The 18796-nt window shown below is 33.6% G+C and overlaps 2 protein-coding genes across 2 annotated transcripts; both read right to left on the bottom strand.

Moving 5' to 3' along the window:
* Nucleotides 1–861: 861 nt before the first annotated feature.
* Nucleotides 862–18043, bottom strand: LOC136043151 (uncharacterized). The gene is made up of 2 exons (XM_065728085.1): nucleotides 17456–18043; nucleotides 862–10592 (listed from the first exon to the last, which is right to left on the bottom strand). The coding sequence occupies exon 2, from the start codon at nucleotides 2731–2733 to the stop codon at nucleotides 865–867; it is 1869 nt and encodes a 622-aa protein (XP_065584157.1). The 5' UTR covers nucleotides 2734–10592; nucleotides 17456–18043; the 3' UTR covers nucleotides 862–864.
* On the bottom strand, nucleotides 15629–16810 carry LOC136043150 (GATA zinc finger domain-containing protein 4-like). The gene has a single exon (XM_065728084.1). The coding sequence runs from the start codon at nucleotides 16808–16810 to the stop codon at nucleotides 15629–15631; it is 1182 nt and encodes a 393-aa protein (XP_065584156.1).
* Nucleotides 18044–18796: the final 753 nt, after the last annotated feature.

Here is an 18796-nt window from a genome sequence, read left to right as displayed (position 1 = left end):
TTTGGGCTCATGACGTTAGTGCTGGTTGTGATTAGAGGTGTTTGGACGGTTGTTTCTTTAGTAACAAGTCTGCAACCTTGTTTGATTGTAATAGTCCCAACATCCTGTAATAATATTTCGGTTCGATAGCTGGGGTCAATTTTTTCTGTATTGTTATAACAGGATAGAGTTCCTACCGTCTTTTTAGGTACTGTAAATAACCATAAGTCGTTCCGTAAATTAATGAAAGTTTCTCTTTTGGTATTTCCTATTAAGGCTTCACAAGAATCAGGAATATTTTGTTGCTGTGATTCCTTTAGGAATAGATCTAGCATGCATGATCCTATCTTTACGTTATATATAGGTAATGTAAGTTGGCAGACCAAATTTTTAAATGACACGCATTCTTTTAAATCTTCGGTATTTGCCAACGCGTATTTTCTTCTATCTTGATCAATTAACATATATTCCGCTTCTGGAATGATGCTCATGAAGGAGTTTGTCTCCTTAATGTTGATTGGAAATGTAGATATTTTGTATAGGTCGTATATGGATTGTTGATTAATCAAAGGAATTGTGACTACAGCAAATAGTTGCTCATTGATCTCGGTAATATGCACCTTTAGTTTGGTATAATATAAAAATAAGTTAGCTACTTCTGGTTCTACTGGTAAGTGGAGACCAAATGTTAAGTGAGTCTTTATTTCGTTTAGGATGTTTTTAAGATCCGAGGGATCCACTAAGTCGTAAGAAAGAGTACCTCCTGTTAACTCAAATAACGCGAATTCAAATTTACTGACATCGGTGGCTAAGTTCAACAAAGACATAATAACAATGTCTAGTGACACCATTGTTAGGCTGGAATCAGAGATTACTCTGTCTACCTCATTTTTTAAATAGTTCATCGTGCTGACTGTTCTTGATATTTTTTTTGGATATAGCCTCGATTTTATCTTTTTGGTAATTGGCTATGCTTGCTTGTATTTTTTGGACATGTAGTGTTGTATTCATGGCTGTGTTGAGTCTTTTAACATTATCTCTTAGTATATTTAAATCTTCTTCGGTTGACAAACCGAATAGTCGGGAAGCAAGCTCCCCTACTATTGGGATTAGACTTGTTGATCGTTTATATTTACTTCTTCGGAAAAATACTTCGAATATACGTGTAGTGCTTTGTTTAAGTTTTTGTATTTCTGTATTGAATAATTCAAATAACGCCTCTAACCTTTGTCTATATAAGATAAGGAATGCTTGATGAGTTGAGATTTTATGAGCATTTTCCACGGTTAATTCCGGGAGGGGTTCTAATTCATCCTTTGCTGGTTCGTCGGCCATGGCCAATCGCGCGCAGGTTTTTTTACCATCTATTGTCCAACATTCTCTCCAGTGACTTTCATCTTGACATTTTTTGTCTCCATCCACACATCGTGTTCTACCATAGTCTGTCTCGACAAAAGGGATTTGCCACCTAACTTGTATTCTTCCCTTTTTTGTAGAAGTCCATATCCAGCTAGTTGATTGCCATGGTTGCCTTACTGTTATTAAAATTTCATCGTTTTTAATTGGCATTAGTACACCAGGGATAGTGCTTGTAGTAATTTCTGATATTGAGGTATCTAACTCTATTGGTTGTGGGTCAGTCGTCGTGGGGTTTGACGAGGGGAATGTTTCTTCCACTTCTGTTATTGGGGTATGTTCAGTTTCGATTGTTGTTGGAGTAAAATCAGTTTCTGCTGTGGTTTCCTCGTTCTGAGTATCGTATTTCCAGAAAGTAGTCGTTTCGTATTCCTTTTCGGTGCTTCTGGGGATTTCCATTAATCCGTTTGTGCTTTCTTCGGTATAAGACGTAATACGTGGAACATGGGCGGTCGTGTTGATTTTGGTAGCTTCCGTTGTGACGTTTATTATTCTACAGAAATATTGACATTTAAACTTGTATTTTGGTTTGCTGGTACCATTAGTGGAATTCAATCCCACTTCAATATTTTCTATACCTCTTATTATCTCTGGTATTTTATTTGTTCGCGTTACGAGGTCAGATACCATGCTTGTTCCTTGGGTTTCAATTGTAGCGGTTTGCTTTGTGTATTGGGAAATACTGGCTATGTCTCTCGTTTCAACCTTCGTTGGTTTTATTTCAGATAAATCTATTTTTTCTTGTATTGGTCTGTTCTTGGCACTGTTAATTTGTTTTGGTCCATTCCATAGTTCTTTGAAGAAATTCCATACTGTGGGCAATTCGTTCAATAACGCATATTGTCCATCGTAAAATTTTCTTTGTCTCAGTTGTGTCTTGATTGGCTCAATTGTATTTTGGGTCTCTTTATCGATATCTGAGTTTTGGTCCTCGTTAATTGACCTTCGTTTTCTTTTTTCAATGGTTTTTCCGAATCCTATAGCTTTATCGATTTCGGCCATTTTCGCATCAAAATCATCTACTATTCTTTTTGTTTTGACCTTGGGAGAGTTAGGGGATGTTTCTTTCTTTTCCTTATGGTTGTTTTTGCTTGCTTGTAGTCCCTTGTCTGATTTTAAAAATTGAAAAATTGATTCTTTTAGGTCAAATGTATTTTTTTCCAGTCTTATAACTTGTTGGAATAATGTTTCAAATGGTTTAGGGTCTAGCTTCATAAAAATTTTCCAAGCGTTGTTACTAGTTAGAAGTGAATTTTCGTGTTTGAATATTATCCCATGCTTTACGACATCTTGTGTATGGGCACTTATACACATGGTCATCAAAAATGTTAAGATCATCTTTCTTATCTGTAATTAATATTTAATCAATTATTTCTGACAAAGTATGATAGAAAGAGAAAATGGATTGCGCGACGCTGAGATTTACTAAGTATTATTGGAGTTTTGAAGATAGATTTAAGGGGCTAACACACTATTGTCATTACGATATAGTGTTAAAAAAATCAATTTAAAAAATATCAATAATTTTAAATTGGGGAATTAAAGAATATTAAAGATGCTTCCAGGAAGACTTGTGTTAGAATAGACTAAAGTGTCATTACGGAAGATCTTTGGCACCGCCCATTTCAGAAAAGGGGCTATTTTAAATAGAGAAAAACCAGGATTTTTTGGAAAATAGGGGGGAACACTCCCTAAAAATTACAGAATCTTAACGAAAATCATACAATCGTATTCGGCGGATCCGAGAACCTAGTAGCAAAAGTCTCATGTATTTTTCTCAAAAATGTTGAATTTTTGTCAGAAAATTAATAATTGGTGTGTGTTTTTGGAAGATAAAATAATAATATTTCAAGGGTACAACCATTAGGTATTTAGCAAATTAAAGTACTAGCTTAGTCTCGCTAATAATCTCTTAGGGACTTTTTTTCTTTTTTTTTTTAAAGTTTTAATTTAGGTCTAAGATGGAGTTAACTCAAGACCTATTAGATGTTCTCTACTCTCATTGGGGGGGGGGGATGGATAGACATTGGCAATATTTATATTAAAGTTATTTTATTTAGTTACAAAAATACCTAGATATAAAAAAAATTAATAGCACTTGTATTTTGAGAGGATCGCCGTTAAACTTCTTTATAACTTCAAATAGTTAAAAACTAAAATTGTTTAAAATTTTGCTAACCAAGGAAAAATTTGCTTAAAACACATATCTGATAAATGTATGAAGTAGTATGAAACAACTTGTGTGTCTGATACGGCTTGAGGCTTAAATTACTAATTAAGTAGATGTAATAGAAGGATAGGCTTATTTTATTGTTAAAGTTTTGATTCATGGCATTAATTGGGTAAGATCTAATTATGGTTGGGTTAATGTAGTTTGGAGTTTTAAAAGTAGGGATAATTATTATATTATAAGATTGTAAGACCTAGTAACTATGTTTCTAACTTATTACAGCCATTTTTTTTGTATGCACTTTGAGAAACAATCATAGCTATTGCAAAACTCGCACAAATTCGAGAGGGTGTCTTATTGAGGTATAATAGTTTGACTTTCGATAAATTAAGTGTTCTTTCGCATTTAAACTCATTGTAACTTAAAACTAATTGGCTTAGTTGTAAAAGAAGAACAACCTTTGACTTATGATTTAAATCGTCTTTAAATTTAGTAGGATCTTAGCCTAACTTAATTAATAAGTTGTAGGCTACTAGTCCTTTGTAGTACAAATCTATAGTGTATTTATTTGAAATAGTTAAACTTTAGATTAAGAATTTGAAAAGTTTCACAACTTGTTTCCTTTTAATTTTTTTTTTTTTTTTTTAAGAATACTTATTGTAAATCATATCGTGATAATTTGTAGGGTAAGTAAGCTTTATGATTTTTAAATTTATACACATATGCACTTTACTAAGCATGTTGTTTAAATATAGCCTATAGTTTAAAATAGCCTTTATAATATAGCCTATATTTTAAAATAATAGTATTTCTGTTTAAATCAAATTATAGATGTCTTGATATAGTCTAAAGCTCAACATGAGGGTTTGTAATTATATAATAAGATTATAAGTATAGATCACAGCTTTCCTGGTAAGTACATTGGGGAAATAATTATAGCTATGCCAGACGGGCACAAATTGGCTGAAGGTGTTATATTGAGGTACGAGGTTTTAATTTCGACTCGTAGCATCGTTTTATTCTTGGACTTCTTTCCGCTGAAAATTAAGTAGCTTAACTGGGAGAAAAGAGAAAAGAAAAACTTTTCACCACTTTTCTCAAATTCGGTTGAATTTTTGCCTACTTAAGTGAAAAAGTCGCGTGTTGTTAGTTTCTTCGTATATATAACCTTATATTGTATCATAATTAAGAATAGATTGTATTACAATCATAGTGTAACACGGCGCACTTTCATACGATTTATTAAATGTTTTTTCTCATTAAGTTATTCCTTGTATAAAATTTCAGTTTAGTTATGAAATAGATAAGTGTGTTATTTTTAACTTGATTGAATAAGGAAAAAAATAAGCATTTTCTCATTATGCAGAAATACTCTCTTATCCCAATTATCTTGTCGGTTGAAGATGTGAAGTATAATTATGGCTTTTCGAAAAACCTTTAGATTTGAGGTATTCACTACCTTAAGTAGATGTAAAGAAGTAATAATTGAGGGTTTTATTACAGCACTTTGCATTTGGAATGAGACCTAGTCAAATTAGGAACAATGTATTACTTTGTAAGTAGCGATATTTCAATAGGATGATGCGACTATGTTGGCCTTTATACTAAAGGTTGCTTTCTTTTATCATTATATAAAAGTCTCGTTTTACAATACATTGTTCAATTGTTTAGATGGGAAGACTATATTCTGTTATCTAAGCGAGATACAAAAGTATACTTTGTGAACAAATGTTTATCAAATATTGTTATTGTGTTTTGATATGTTTTCAAAGCTTGTATTTTCAAAGCTTGATGTTTGAAGTATTTTTCAAAGTTCGGACCGTCTCATGAATCCATGTAGATCGCATAAGGTAAGAGATTGAATTTTGTTAAATGTTTTTTGGACATTTTTTGTTAATATTATGCGAAGAGAAAATTTTTTTTTTTTTTTTTTTTTTTTTTTTTTTTATGTAGTAGGCTAAAGGTTAGTAGGCTAAGTGTTAAGTTTAGATTTTTCGTGTGTTATATGCTATTACACTTATTTATAATAGTTTGTAAAGTTCACAGGTCCGGCGATTTTGGTAATTTCTAAACATATTTATCTTACTATAAGTATATGAATTAAGATAGTTATACGGAGGTTATATATATTTTTTTGTAATGTTAGTTTTGGTAAGCGTAATTTATTTTGAAGAATCATTACCTTACCGCCATATATTTCCTGTTTCGTTCTCCTTTCTGTTCCTGAAACGTTTTTACTTTTATTTGATTTTATTTTATTTTTTTTTTTTACTTTTAGTTGCATTTAGGGGTGTTTTGTTCAAACGCTACTTCTGCTATTATCTCGTAATAGTTTTCTTGGCTTTTGGGCCCGAAAATTGATAGTAATTGTAACCCGTTTACAAGTTCTCTTCCAAATTTCATGTTTTTAAAATTGGAAGTTAAGGAGGGGTGAAGTTTTCGTGCCTCTTTTCTTAGCTTTTTTACTTTTCTTAGGTCAACTAACGTTAAATGTGGCTTCCAGTTTTCTTGATTTACAATTTGTACTCCGCTTTTGGTAATTTCTTTCGAGATTTCTTCTATGATTGGATTTAGGCGCGTTTTAACTACCTCTTCGTTCTCTAATTTTGCATATATAATTTGCTCAAAGAAATCCCCGATGCCTTGAAAATCAAGATAAAGTTTTTCATTTGTGAAATTTTGTCTATATTTTTCTATGGTCTTGACAAAAGCACTTTTTACATGTTCAATTTCAGTATTATTTTTCAGATACAATACTTTTAACGTTAGATGGAAAGAGTTTTGTGTGATTAAGGCTTTTGTTAACATAGGGTTTGTTTCAATTACGTGTTTTTGCATTAATGAAGCATTCATCCTTATCTTAGGGTTTTTAACTTGGATTGCGAGGAAGTAATTCGGCCGAGATTCCATTGCTTCAAATCTTTAGACAAGTCCACTTTCTAAAAAAAATTAAATTGGGTTATATTAATAATTATTGGGTGGAGTTAGGCATGTTTTCATGGATAATTTCGTGGGATTAGCTGTTTTTACTCAGAGGTTTAAAATTTTTGTAAAGTAGATAGTTTTGTTCCACAATTGATGTCGAAATTATTTTGCACGTTGAAAATTGGTCCGCCTATATATGTTAAAAAATCTTTTGATCTAGGAATAGGAGCTGACCAAAAGGTTAATCCAGATATTTGACCTTTATTTTCTGAATTGTCTTCCGCGAACATAAGATATTTTTGCAAATTTTTAGGTATTTGAAGGCTCCACAGGGTATAATTTATATTTCTTTTCCGCATAAGAAGTCGGACGTGCCTTCTGCACTGTTCTTTTAAGGTTAAGAGTCCTGACACGTTATGGATTACTTTGAAAATTAATATTTTATGGAAAAATAGGGGGTCCTTACAGTTCATTAATTTTTCAAATACGATTATATCTGTTTGAGGCGCTATTTTTGACGCAAAGTTGTCATCGTATTCACTACAGGTAAAGATTATTTGTTTCAGTTCATTGTAATCTGGTTCATAAATATGGAATTTTCGGCCGTTTCTTATCAAATTACTAGCTGAATAATGGTTCTTGTAGTCTTTATAAATTTTGTTTAGTATGCTTGGTTTTTCCAACAAGACATTTGTATTTCTTTTTATCAATATTGACAAAAATCTGAGAGGCCATATGATTGTATAGCCTCCGTCATTATAGATTCTCCAAAAATTTTCGCTGATCAATGTTGCAACTAGAGGGTATTTTTTGAGGGGGATTTTGTTAAGTAAGATCGTAAAAGTCCGAGACGCAAGTTGCTGTTTGTACTGGAAGTTTTCTTTTCTCATCTTGCGTGTAAATGAACAAAATAACAAGATGATCAAAATTCTTGTTATCAACTTATTAGTGATGCTTACAGGAATTTCGAGAAGTAGATAGAGAGTTCGGTATTGTAATTCTCTTGTTGCTTTTTTAACGGCATTTTCGAAATCTTGGTCTAATAATTTGTGTTCAATTTTTGACAAATTTGGCAAACTTTGTGTTTTACATGGAAACCAAGCTGTTCGGTTTTTGAGGTATCTGGGGGGAGTTTTTATGGTTCTAGTTTTTATATCAAAACTGTCCCCATTCCTCAACCTAGTAAGGTTGGGATAACTTAAGGTTCTTTTTAATGGCATGATATTTTTTTTTCAATTTTTGTTAGTTATAAGCAGGTTAGTAAGTTAATTGGCGGTTACCTTGGTACTGGTTTCTTCTAGAATCGCGTATGACGTGTTTATTAAGGTATTGGTTTCTATTCTCTGCCAACCAAATTTTTCATTTATTTTACACGGTTCTTCCTTGTCTACAAATTAGAAAAGTTACATAAGGGGGGAGGAAAAAATAAGGGTGGTAAAGGGTAAAAAGGGACCGTCTAGTTCATAATTTTCTGTTATTCTTAAAATTGGCCCACTGTTGGCCAGTAAATTGCACTGTGACTTTAAAAGGTAGGGGGTTTTAAATGTTAACTGGAAGTCCTTTTCGTTGATTCCAGGGCCGTTTTCCATGTACATTATGTATTTCTTTAGGAAAGTGGGAATATAGAGGCTTTGCATGGAATAATTAATGTCCGTTTTTCTTAATATTTGCCGTATTTTCTTCCTGCATAGATCTTTTAGACTGAGTTCATCTGAGGTCGTGTGAATTATTTTATAAGTCAATTCCTTACGAAAGCATAGTGGACTAGCTGTGTCTAGGAATTTCTCATACACAATGATGTCTTTATCTGGCAAAATTTTTGATCCAAAATTTTCATCATTCTTATAGAATTTTCTCGTTACACTTATTAACTCCATATACTGTTCATCATAAATATAATGGGATGAATTTTTTACAATTATTGGGTCAAAATTAGTACTGTATCTCAAATAGTGCTCATATATTCCCAACAATATATTTTCATCTTCCACAATTTTGTAATTCACATTTAGTAGTAAGTCCAGAAACTTTAAGGGCCATATTATTTTGAAACCTGATTCTTGTTCTATATGCCAAAAATTTTCGCGTATTAAAGATGCTATTAAAGGATACGCAACGGGGGGCATCGCTCGGAGTAGGGCTGCGAAGGTGTATGCAGCATTCTTGTGCCTATAATCGTAATCTTTGCTCAATATTTCCAGTGAAAATGATCCGTATAATAGGATGATTATTCCGTGTATTAGGAGATCCTCGTTAAAAATAACGGGAACTTGCAATAATGAATATAAGGTATTATATTCCAAGTTCCTTACTGCATTAGTTATTGCGGATTCGAAGATTATTTCCCGTAGTTCATAGTCTATTACTGAGAGGTTTGGTAAACTTAGGGTTTTATTTGAAATCCAAAATTCTGGTCTCGCAAACATCAGGTCTTGGTCGGGTTCTAGGTTGTCGGTATTACTTAAGGTTCTTTGTCTCGGCATTTTCCTGGTTAGTATTAGTCACACGTATAAGCAGGCTAATTATCTAATGAGTAATTACCTTTTTCCGCCTTGAGTCCTTTTGGTGATTCGTCTAAAAAAAAATTGTAGATTTTGTTTATTGTTTGAATTTTTTTGATTTTAATTTACCTTTATATGCGTCTTTTTTTGCTTCTACCGATTTTTTTCTCTTTAAGAAAATGTTATTTCCCCTTACTGCGTAATTTTGGGACATTGGATCATACATAAATTTGGCGTAATGTCGGATTTCATCTAAGGGGTGGTGAACTCCCTCGTACTTAATACAATTTTCATTTTCCTCAATCTTATAACAAATTTTCGGTGGTCTACATTTATCAATTAAAAGTAGATCAGTTTGATTTGGGCCCTTGCAAAACCAATAGCTTATATTAAATTTTTGTTGTAGTTTTCTTATTAATAGTTGAAGGCTTGTCAAGTTTTTTCCTTTCTTATTTTTATTTGAATATTTTATTTTTACTTCTCCTCTCGCGGGTTGATATTTAGGAGTATTCGCTAATTTTAAGCCAAATCTATATGTATGAGGTTCAAATTTTGTTAAATCGTAATTGAGGTACCATGTTTCAGCATACACCTCTTTACCATTCTTATCCTGCACTAAAATCGCGGCCGCATATATAATGTTTTCCTTAGCATGGATAATTGAAATAAATTCTGTATCTATAGTGGCTTTGGACATATTTTGGTGGTAAATGGGGTAGTTAATAATTTAAGAGGGATTCAATAACTTGGGGAAATCGGAAGCGAGAAATTTTGCAAGTTACAAATTAGAAACGTCAAGTAAAAAGTGGAGAAATACAATGTACATGGATTTTTACTCAAATTCGTTCAAAAACGGGCGAATATTCTATATAATGGGAAGCATTGGTTGGTACAGCCCTGGTTAAAGCAACGAAGGAACGGCAATCGGTAATTCGTACCGATACAGCGTACGAACCCGGACAAGGCTCGTACGCAGTATCCGCACCAACCACCGACTATTGGTTCTTGGGGAATTTGGATTATAATTTCCACTTGTTCACTTTATCACTGGCTGTAACACTGAAGAAGTAGCTTTCAAGGGGTCCTCTCAAGTTGTATGCGGAAAAGCAAGCTGAAACACGCTAAGCTTTTCCACCACAACCCGCAAGGGCGTCCGTTGTCGTTTAATCTCAGGTTGTGTGTATAGTAGACTTTCTTGTAATTTCGAATGTAATTCTAGTTTCGAAACCTAAATCGTCGTCTATGCGTAAGGTTTAGCAATATTAATAAGCTTTCTAATCAACGTTATGTTACAGCTGAGTTATACTTGTGGTAATATAGTTTACCAAAGCTACGGGTTATATTATTAGAGAAATTAAAGTTTTTTAAGAATCAGGAAGTGTCTCGCCTACTTATCTGGCGAAACGTTTAGTCGATGGGGCAGTTTTAATTTTAACCCTTAAGATAATCCTTAACTTAAAGGAATTATTTTAAGAAAAATGTTAATGAAGCAGTTGCACTCATGCGGTTAATCTTAGCAAAAATGTGATTTTGAACTCACTTAGAATAATGAGCACTCTTTGAAGATAGGCCAATTTTTCACTTGGAGTCTTTCAGCCTTCCTGAAAGGTACTTTCTTTTAAGGGTGTTTTATTACGGGATGGTTTCTTAGCGTAATTAATTGACAATTAGCAAAAAAATGATTATTTTATTATTATTTTTTTTTTTTTTTTATTTAGGACTGGTAAATTTTTATTTTTCTTTTATTAATAATCTAATTTATCTGGTTTTTTGACAACTCGGCCTGACCTTGTTGTTATCTTCTCTTCGGTAGACTCGGTTTTTTTCTTTGGCTTCGCTAGCGATATCAAGTCAAACTTTTTATATTGTTTTTTAAGAAATTTTTGACCTTTAATTTGTGCCTTTTTAGCCTGGGCAGTTGCACTCTGTGGTCTTGTTCCTTCCACATCTTTGGGCTCATTTGTGCCTGATTCACTCTCAGTATCTGAGGAACTAGTTGTAGATTTAGTATCTGGTTCTCTTGAAGTAGAAGTTTGAGATTTAGGTGTAGATCCAGCTCGACCTTCGTAAATTTCTTCACCTCGTGAAGTGGAGGGTTTATTGATTGACTCGTCCTGTTGATCTTTGGACTCGGGAGAATTGAACGATTCTTGGGAGCTTTGGGAGGATTCAAATGTCTTACTGGGGTGCCTCCACTGCTTGAAAGCCATGTCTTCCGGGGGGTGAGGAAGTGTTTGTATTAAGGTTTCCTTCCAAGATACCCAGTCCTTTGGTTTTGCCTTTGAGACGGTTATATCGTGATATTGTTGTTCATCTGTAGCTGGACAAGTATCAAGTGTACTTTGTCTAGTTTTAATTGGGTAATTAATAAGATCCATGGCCTCCCGCAATGTTTGTTGCGGTTGGTAGACATTTTCTGACTCTATGTCACCAGGGGTCTGTATAGCCTTATTTAATTCATCTTGTAATGAAAAGGGTCTGTCTATTGGTGTGACAGGGTTTACCAAATCATCGGGGAAACGTTTTGGTGGAAAAGGTGTCGAAATTCGATCCGGGAAAAATTGCGTTTGTGGAGAAATTGTATAGTCCAATTCTTCTGATTCTTCACTGGAGGAAGAATCGCTATTCCTCCGTCTCCGCGTAACGGGGGTACTTTTTGGGGGGGTAACCATATTTGTCATGGTTAGAAATTCATTAAATTTTTCTTCGTCACTACTGTTTTCAAAATATCCTTGTTTGAAATTAAAAGGTTTAAGCTCACTTAATCTAGAGCGAGGTGGTTGATTTTCGTCCTCCGAGGTATTTGATGTTGAAGGTTGAGGGGTCCATGTTTCTGTGAATTTTGCCCTTTTTATACGACTAACATGGGTTTTATAAATTTTTCCTGTTTTTGGTTTTAATAGTTTATATGTAACATTATTATCATACCTCTTAATTATTCTTAACGGTCCTAGGTACCGGTCCGAAAGTTTCTTGCCGTCCGATTTGTTTTCGTTTTTTACGTAAACGCAATCTCCTACTTGGAAATCGAGTTTACCCTTGACGTTAGGAATATTTTTTGCTTCTTGCTTTCTTTTTGATCTTTCTATTTCTTGTTTTACAAGTTTATAAGTTTTCCTCATTCTATTGATAAATTCTTGTTTATAATCTTGAGAATCATTATAAAATTGTCGTGACTCTATAATTTCATTATAAGGGATTCTAAAGTCTCGTCCGAATAATATATAAAATGGGTTATCGCGAATGACCTGGGAGTAAGCTGTATTTATAACATTTGTTAAATAAGGCAAGGTATCATGCCAATCCCTGCGATTTTCTTTCGTATAAATACTTAAAATATTAGAAAATAGTTTGTGTCTGTTCTCGATTTTCCCATTGGCCTGTGGATGATAGGGGGTCGATACCAATTTATTTATTTGAAGGAAAGACATTAAATCCTTGGTTACTTTCGATACAAAATTAGGGCCGTTATCGCTTAATACTGTATTAGGGATACCGAAATTAAGGAATATTTTAGCGAGAGCTTTCGACGTTGTATAGGCGCTTTGATTTTTTAATGGTTTAGCAAAAGTGAAACCAGAAAAATGATCAATTACTGACAGTACACAGGTATGTCCTTCATTAGAAGTGGGTAATCCTCCACTTGTACCATATAAATCAAAAGAAACTATGTCAAATGGAAACCGGGCCGTAGGCGTTTTTCCTATCGTTGGATTCGGGTAGACTTGGGGATTTTTTCTTAAATTACAGGTTTCACAATTATTAACATAATTCTTTAACTTTGTTAAGGCTGAAGTAACGAAAAAGTATTGTTTTAATCTATGGAATGTCTTATCTATTCCCAAATGACCACCTACTTCAGAATGAAAAAATTCAAAAGCGGGTTTTTCCAGAATTTGGGGTAAAACTGGTATAACGGAAGTTTGATTTCTTTTATCAGTATCGGTTATTATCCTACATAGTATTTTTTCGTCGAAATCATAATAATAGTTATCAATTTCTTTTTTAAAAGATTTCATTTCATCAGGTAACTCTTTATCATATAAGAAATATTCTATTAGAGCAGCACAAGTATTATCTTTCTTTTGATATATTTTTATAGAATTCAAGGAAAGTGGGCTGTCTTTCTGTTCCTTCTCAACCGAATTATTCTCAGCCGATTTCATTTTTAAACCTTTCTTTCTTGGAACATACTTTGCTTTTATTGTGTTGACTTCTTCATTTTCATTTTCTACTGGGGTATTATCTGGAAATCTACTTAGATAATCACATGGGGCATTTTGTTTTCCCTTAAGATGTTCAAATTCATAATCTAAGTCTTGGATTTTCAAAATCCATCTCGCGAGTATTCCCGTTGGCTTTTTGAAAGTTTGCAGATATTGCAAGCTTTTGTGGTCTGAACGCAGTTTAAATTTTCTGCCTACCAAATAATGTCTGAACTTGTCCAAATGGTGTATAATTGATAATAATTCAAGCTGTGTAGCAGAATAATTACTTTCTCCAGAAGTTAAGGTGCGAGAAGCGTACGCTATCACTCTTTCTTCCCCATTTATTATTTGGGAGAGGATCGCCCCAATTCCCTTGTTTGAGGCATCTGTTGTAACAACGAATTGTCCTGTTTGGAAGTCAGGTAGCGATAAAATAGGTTCTGAGGTTAGAGCCTTTTTTAAATGACCTAATGCATTCTGAGCTGTATTAGACCACACAATTTTTTGTGGGTTGCCTCTCGTGAGGTCCGTTAAAGGTTTTGCAACTTGTGCGTAATCTCTTATAAATTTTCGGAAATAGCTCATTAATCCTAAGATTCCTCGTAATTGTTTAATTGTTTGGGGGGGCTTTATATTTTTAACGGATTTTATTTTTTCAGGGACTGGGGAAATTTGTCCTTGCGTTACAACTACTCCTAAAAATTTTAGTTTTGTTTGAAAAAGATTTACTTTTTCTGGTCTACATTTTAAATTGCCTTCTCTAAATTTCCCAAACACTTTTGCTAGTGTCTCTAAATGGTCCTCCGCGTCTTTGTCCATAGCTATGACGTCATCAACAAAATGAATTATGTTATTTAGGCCTCTTAGTAAATGAAGGAGGGGTCTACACAATGCACTCGAACTAGTTTTTAGTCCAAATGGTACTCTTAAGTATTCATAAGAACCACATTCTGTTGTTGAAAAAGCTGTTTTAAAAACATCGCCCTCAGCTATTTTTACTTGATGATATCCTTGTGTCAAATCTAGGGAAGTAAATATTTTATTTTTATTTGATATTGAGTCTAGAATTTCGTCTATTCTAGGTAGGGGAAATTTGTCACTTACTACTTGTTTATTTAAAGCTCTATAATCTACCACTAGTCTAAGATCATTATTCTTTTTCGGGACTAAAATAACGGGGGCAGAGTATGGGCTTATGCTTGGCCTTATGATTTGATTTTTTTCGAGTTCATGTATTTTGTTTATTAGCCATTCCTTATGTTTATAAGGAATTCTGTATGGTTGTTTTGCAACTGGCGGCCCTGTGGTTTGTATTGCGTGTTCATAAAATGGGATAAGTCCTATGTCATCTTCAGATGTCGAAAAGACATCTTTATATTTCCATAATAAGTCGCATAATTTTTGTTTTAATGACACGTCGGTTATGTGACTTAGTTCGAATTTCTCAAGGAATTGAGATCGCGTCAGTGGATATTCTCTGTCAACGTAAACATTAATATTATTCACGTAGTTTTTTTCCAATTTTTTCCAATTATTAATGTCGGATTCCGATACTACCTGTATCTCTACTAAACATGTACCTTTACTTAGGGTAATTAGGTCGTTTTCGTGGGTGTTCGTTACCCAAATGTAACCTTCTCCCTTTTCGTAATTTATAATTTGTTCCTCACAAACTACATATTTCGGGAGATTTTCCGACGGTGATGCTACCCAAATTTCATTTTTATCGTTAACTGGTTCTAACATTTGTGATATTTGGACCCTCTGCATGGATTTAGGGGGAATTTTTGTTTTACGCACTACAAATCCATAATATTTTTCGTTATTTTCTTCTTTTATTGAATTTAGAAGATTCTCCGCTGGGTTTTTTTCTGGAATTTTTATTTTTTCAAGTTTTTTCCATAAATAACAAATTTCTTGAATTTGTTTGTTTCTATACTTTTTCATGTTACCTATATTTTCCCTTACTTTGTTTGCTTGTATGTTATTTATCATCGATATGGTATCCGTCGGGTAGATAAACTTTGAATTTGCTACATCTAATAATATTTTATTTGATTTTAAAAAATTTGCGCCTATTATCGCTTCGTATGGAAAATTTTTACAAACTATAAATCGAGTATAAAAATTTCTGTTATCCTTGCGCAAGGCTAGATACACAGTGCCTTTCACATCCAGGTCGTGTCCGGTTACACTTGATAAATTGGGACAGATATTGCTCATTCGTCGTTTAATATAGTTGGGTAATTTATTAAATACTGATGAATTTATCACATTTACTGTTGCTCCTGAATCTATAAGGGCTGAGAAATAAATATTCCCTGCGTTGAAATTTTCAAATACTGGTAACATCTTATTATTATTTGCACTTAAAAATGGTATTATTACTGGGGGGGACCTATAAATTATCTTGCCACCAAATTTTGGTCCTACGAATTTTGGGGGCTTATATCGTTTCCCTGGGATTCCCAGATGTTAGATGTAGAATTTTCATTTGTTCTGTTTTGGGTTCCTTGGTTATTACTTGAGATGGAGCTATTATATGGCTGCCGTCGGCTGATGTAATTTTCTCTTGTATTTCTGTTCCAACTATTACTGGGTTGATTTGTTCTTCCACGATACCCTCCTCGATATTGATATGCATTGCGTTGAAAATTTCGACTTTGGGTGGGATAATTACCTCCTGTTACAAAGGTGTTTCCTCGATCACCTCTTGGGACGTACCCACTATAGTTTGTCCCCCTGGACAAACGGTTACCCGTTCCCCTAATGTTTGGTCGATTATTATTGTTTGCAAAACAATTTCTTGCGATGTGTCCTAATCGGTTACATGTGTAGCACCTTAATGGTTCATTGTTAGTTTGTGCCCTTAATTGATTATTGGGGGCAAAACGTACTTGTCTTGGTGGTGTGGTGGTTCGAATTTGATTTCGAACAGGTTTGGGCGATGATTCTCGGGAGAAAAATCGCGGAGAGGAATCCCTTGATCTTACAGGGGCTTTGCTTTCTACAGCATTTATTGACATTTTTTGATGCTGCAGGACAATCGAATCAATTTCTACGGCTCTTTCTATTTCCTGAACTGCTAGTTCTAGGTTATCAATATTTTTAGCTATCAAAAGGCGGTATAACTTTGGGTTTAGTCCCTGTTTAAATGCATTTAGTATGATTTTTTCATATAATTCCCCTTCTCCTGGACCGTATCGCGCTTCTGTTGCGATTCTAACCTTATGCAAGTACTCACGAACGTTTTGGGTCTGTTCGAAAGTAACTAGGCCATGTTTTAGTTTATTCAATGAACTTGTGTCAATGAATCTTTTTTGGAAGGCCTGTTGCAATAATTCTATTGAGTTAATGGTTGAGGTTGCTTCTGTACCTATCGAGTTTTCGATTTGTTTTAGAAATGTTAGCGCCTGTCCTTTCAGTCTTAAAAGTAACATATTTTTTAATACTTTTAGGTCAATTCTTGTCATTTCCACAAATTGCCCTAAATGGATGTTGAATTGATCAACGTCCGTATCTCCTTCATATTCTGGTAATGATTTTGCAATTTCTACCGAAGTTGCAATAATTTGTTGCGCTTTTAATATTTCATCTTGTTCTTGTTCCATATTTATTGTATTTTTTTTTTTATTTTTTTTTTTAAATATGCGGTTTAAAATAATCTCAAATTTTTTTTTTTTTTAATTTTATTACTGTTTTATTTTAGTTTCTTAAAGATTTTGATATTTTTGAATGGGGTATACCTATATATAAGAAAAAATGCAAAAATAGAAATAAAATCGCACTGCACCTAAAAATTCAAAAAGCTAGGTAAAATTGCACTGCACTTAAAAATAAAAAAAAATAAAATGTAAGTAATCATACTTGTCTATGTTAGTGGGCATTAATTGCGTAGGTACTTTCGGTTCCTTTTTCTGCTTTCTTTACCCGACCGCGCCATATGTTACGGGGTGGTTTAGTTAAATAATTTGTTTATGTTGTTCTTTTATCTTAAAGGGGGTTTGAGTTGCTTGCGACTTTTCTAAGTCTTAATAGTTTGATGTGGATATGGGAGCTAAATTATTAATAAAATAAAAAGGCTTCGTATAGAATCCCCGGTAACCTGGGAGACAGAACCATCTCGGTGTTGTTCGAGGTCTCTTGAAACAAATATAGATTCCCTTGGGACCGTGCCTGAAAGCTAGAGGAACTGTACCTGATGCCCTAATACATAGACAGAAGATGATTAAATACAATAAGGTTTATTTACTTACAATATACAACTATTGACAAAATAGCTTCAATGTCTTATTGCACTAAAAGGTGAACATGAGAAATTGATCTAATGCATTCGAATCCTTCCATAAAACTAACTATTCGCCCTTGCATTGGGCTCATATATCCAACGCGCGATTTCTATGAACAAACACCCGCCAGGCAGGCTTAGTGACCTGTGGAAGTTGACCTCCACTACTATTGGTAATATTTAATCATGTGACTAGTCTTGCATCCAAAAGCTGGCAAGGATTTCTCTTTTAATTTTGAGAAAAACCCATAGGTCAGAATAACTGGTTACTTGACTTGTTAAGTAACCTTTCACTTATCTAAATGCACGTAGCTTAACTGCGTAGGATTATGCAGACTTGTTAAATTTAGTAACTGTTAAATTCTAAATGATTTTATTCAAACATATTTCAAATTGAAATTTACTAAAGGGGTGTGACTGAGAAATTTAGTCCTGAATTTAAGAGTTCCTAGGAGAGTATGGATGAGAGATTTGGTCCTATATTTGAGGATTTCTAAGGGGATGTGAATGAGGGATTTGGTCCTGAATTTTATAGAGGGGAGGGGGCTGGTCTATATGTTACAAAAGGATTTCTTACTAAGAGTGCTTTCCACTTAGCCAAGAACATTATAACAACCAGAGTAGAACAACTATTAAAAAAAAAATATTGAAAAAAAAACAAGATGGATTTACAGCCATTTTCACTAACCTTCAATACACATTGTATTTTACTTAGACAAGTTATTGTAAGGCAGGTGTCAACAAAGCTCCAGCAGGGATTGCTTTACTTAAGATGCAAACTAGCATGGTGAATACTTAGCTGGTAAAAACCCAATACACTAGCAATGCCAGGAATTAAACCTGTACCCCTTGGACAAAGGATTCCCAAACCAGAGTGCCAACAACTTAGCAAGGAACACAAATGTGACCAGAGAACTATTATTTGAAAAAAGAAATATTGAAAAAAACTCAATTCATGGTTGTTGCTTTTCTCTACTGTCCCATAAACAATATATTTTATTTAGACAAATTAATTTTAAGACAGGTATCAACAAAACTCCATCAGGGATTGTATTTACTTAAGATACAACAAGCAATGTGATTGCATAGCTTTGTGATATTCTAGTCTTAAATAATGATAAAAAAGCAAATTTACATTTGCTATTTGTTTTCCAAACCATTTTAAGCAAAACCATTTGCAACAGCAATATGTCCATGGTTAGATTAGTGTCTATCCAAAATGCTTTACAACAGAAGGGACACATTTCTTGCAAAGCAAATACTCAGCTTTAATGCTATTCTGTGTCATCTCTAAAAAATTAAACTGTAT

This window comes from Artemia franciscana, unplaced genomic scaffold (genome assembly GCF_032884065.1).
Source record: "Artemia franciscana unplaced genomic scaffold, ASM3288406v1 Scaffold_3254, whole genome shotgun sequence".
Classification (NCBI taxonomy): domain Eukaryota; kingdom Metazoa; phylum Arthropoda; class Branchiopoda; order Anostraca; family Artemiidae; genus Artemia; species Artemia franciscana.
This window is presented reverse-complemented; position numbering and strand designations above follow the sequence as displayed.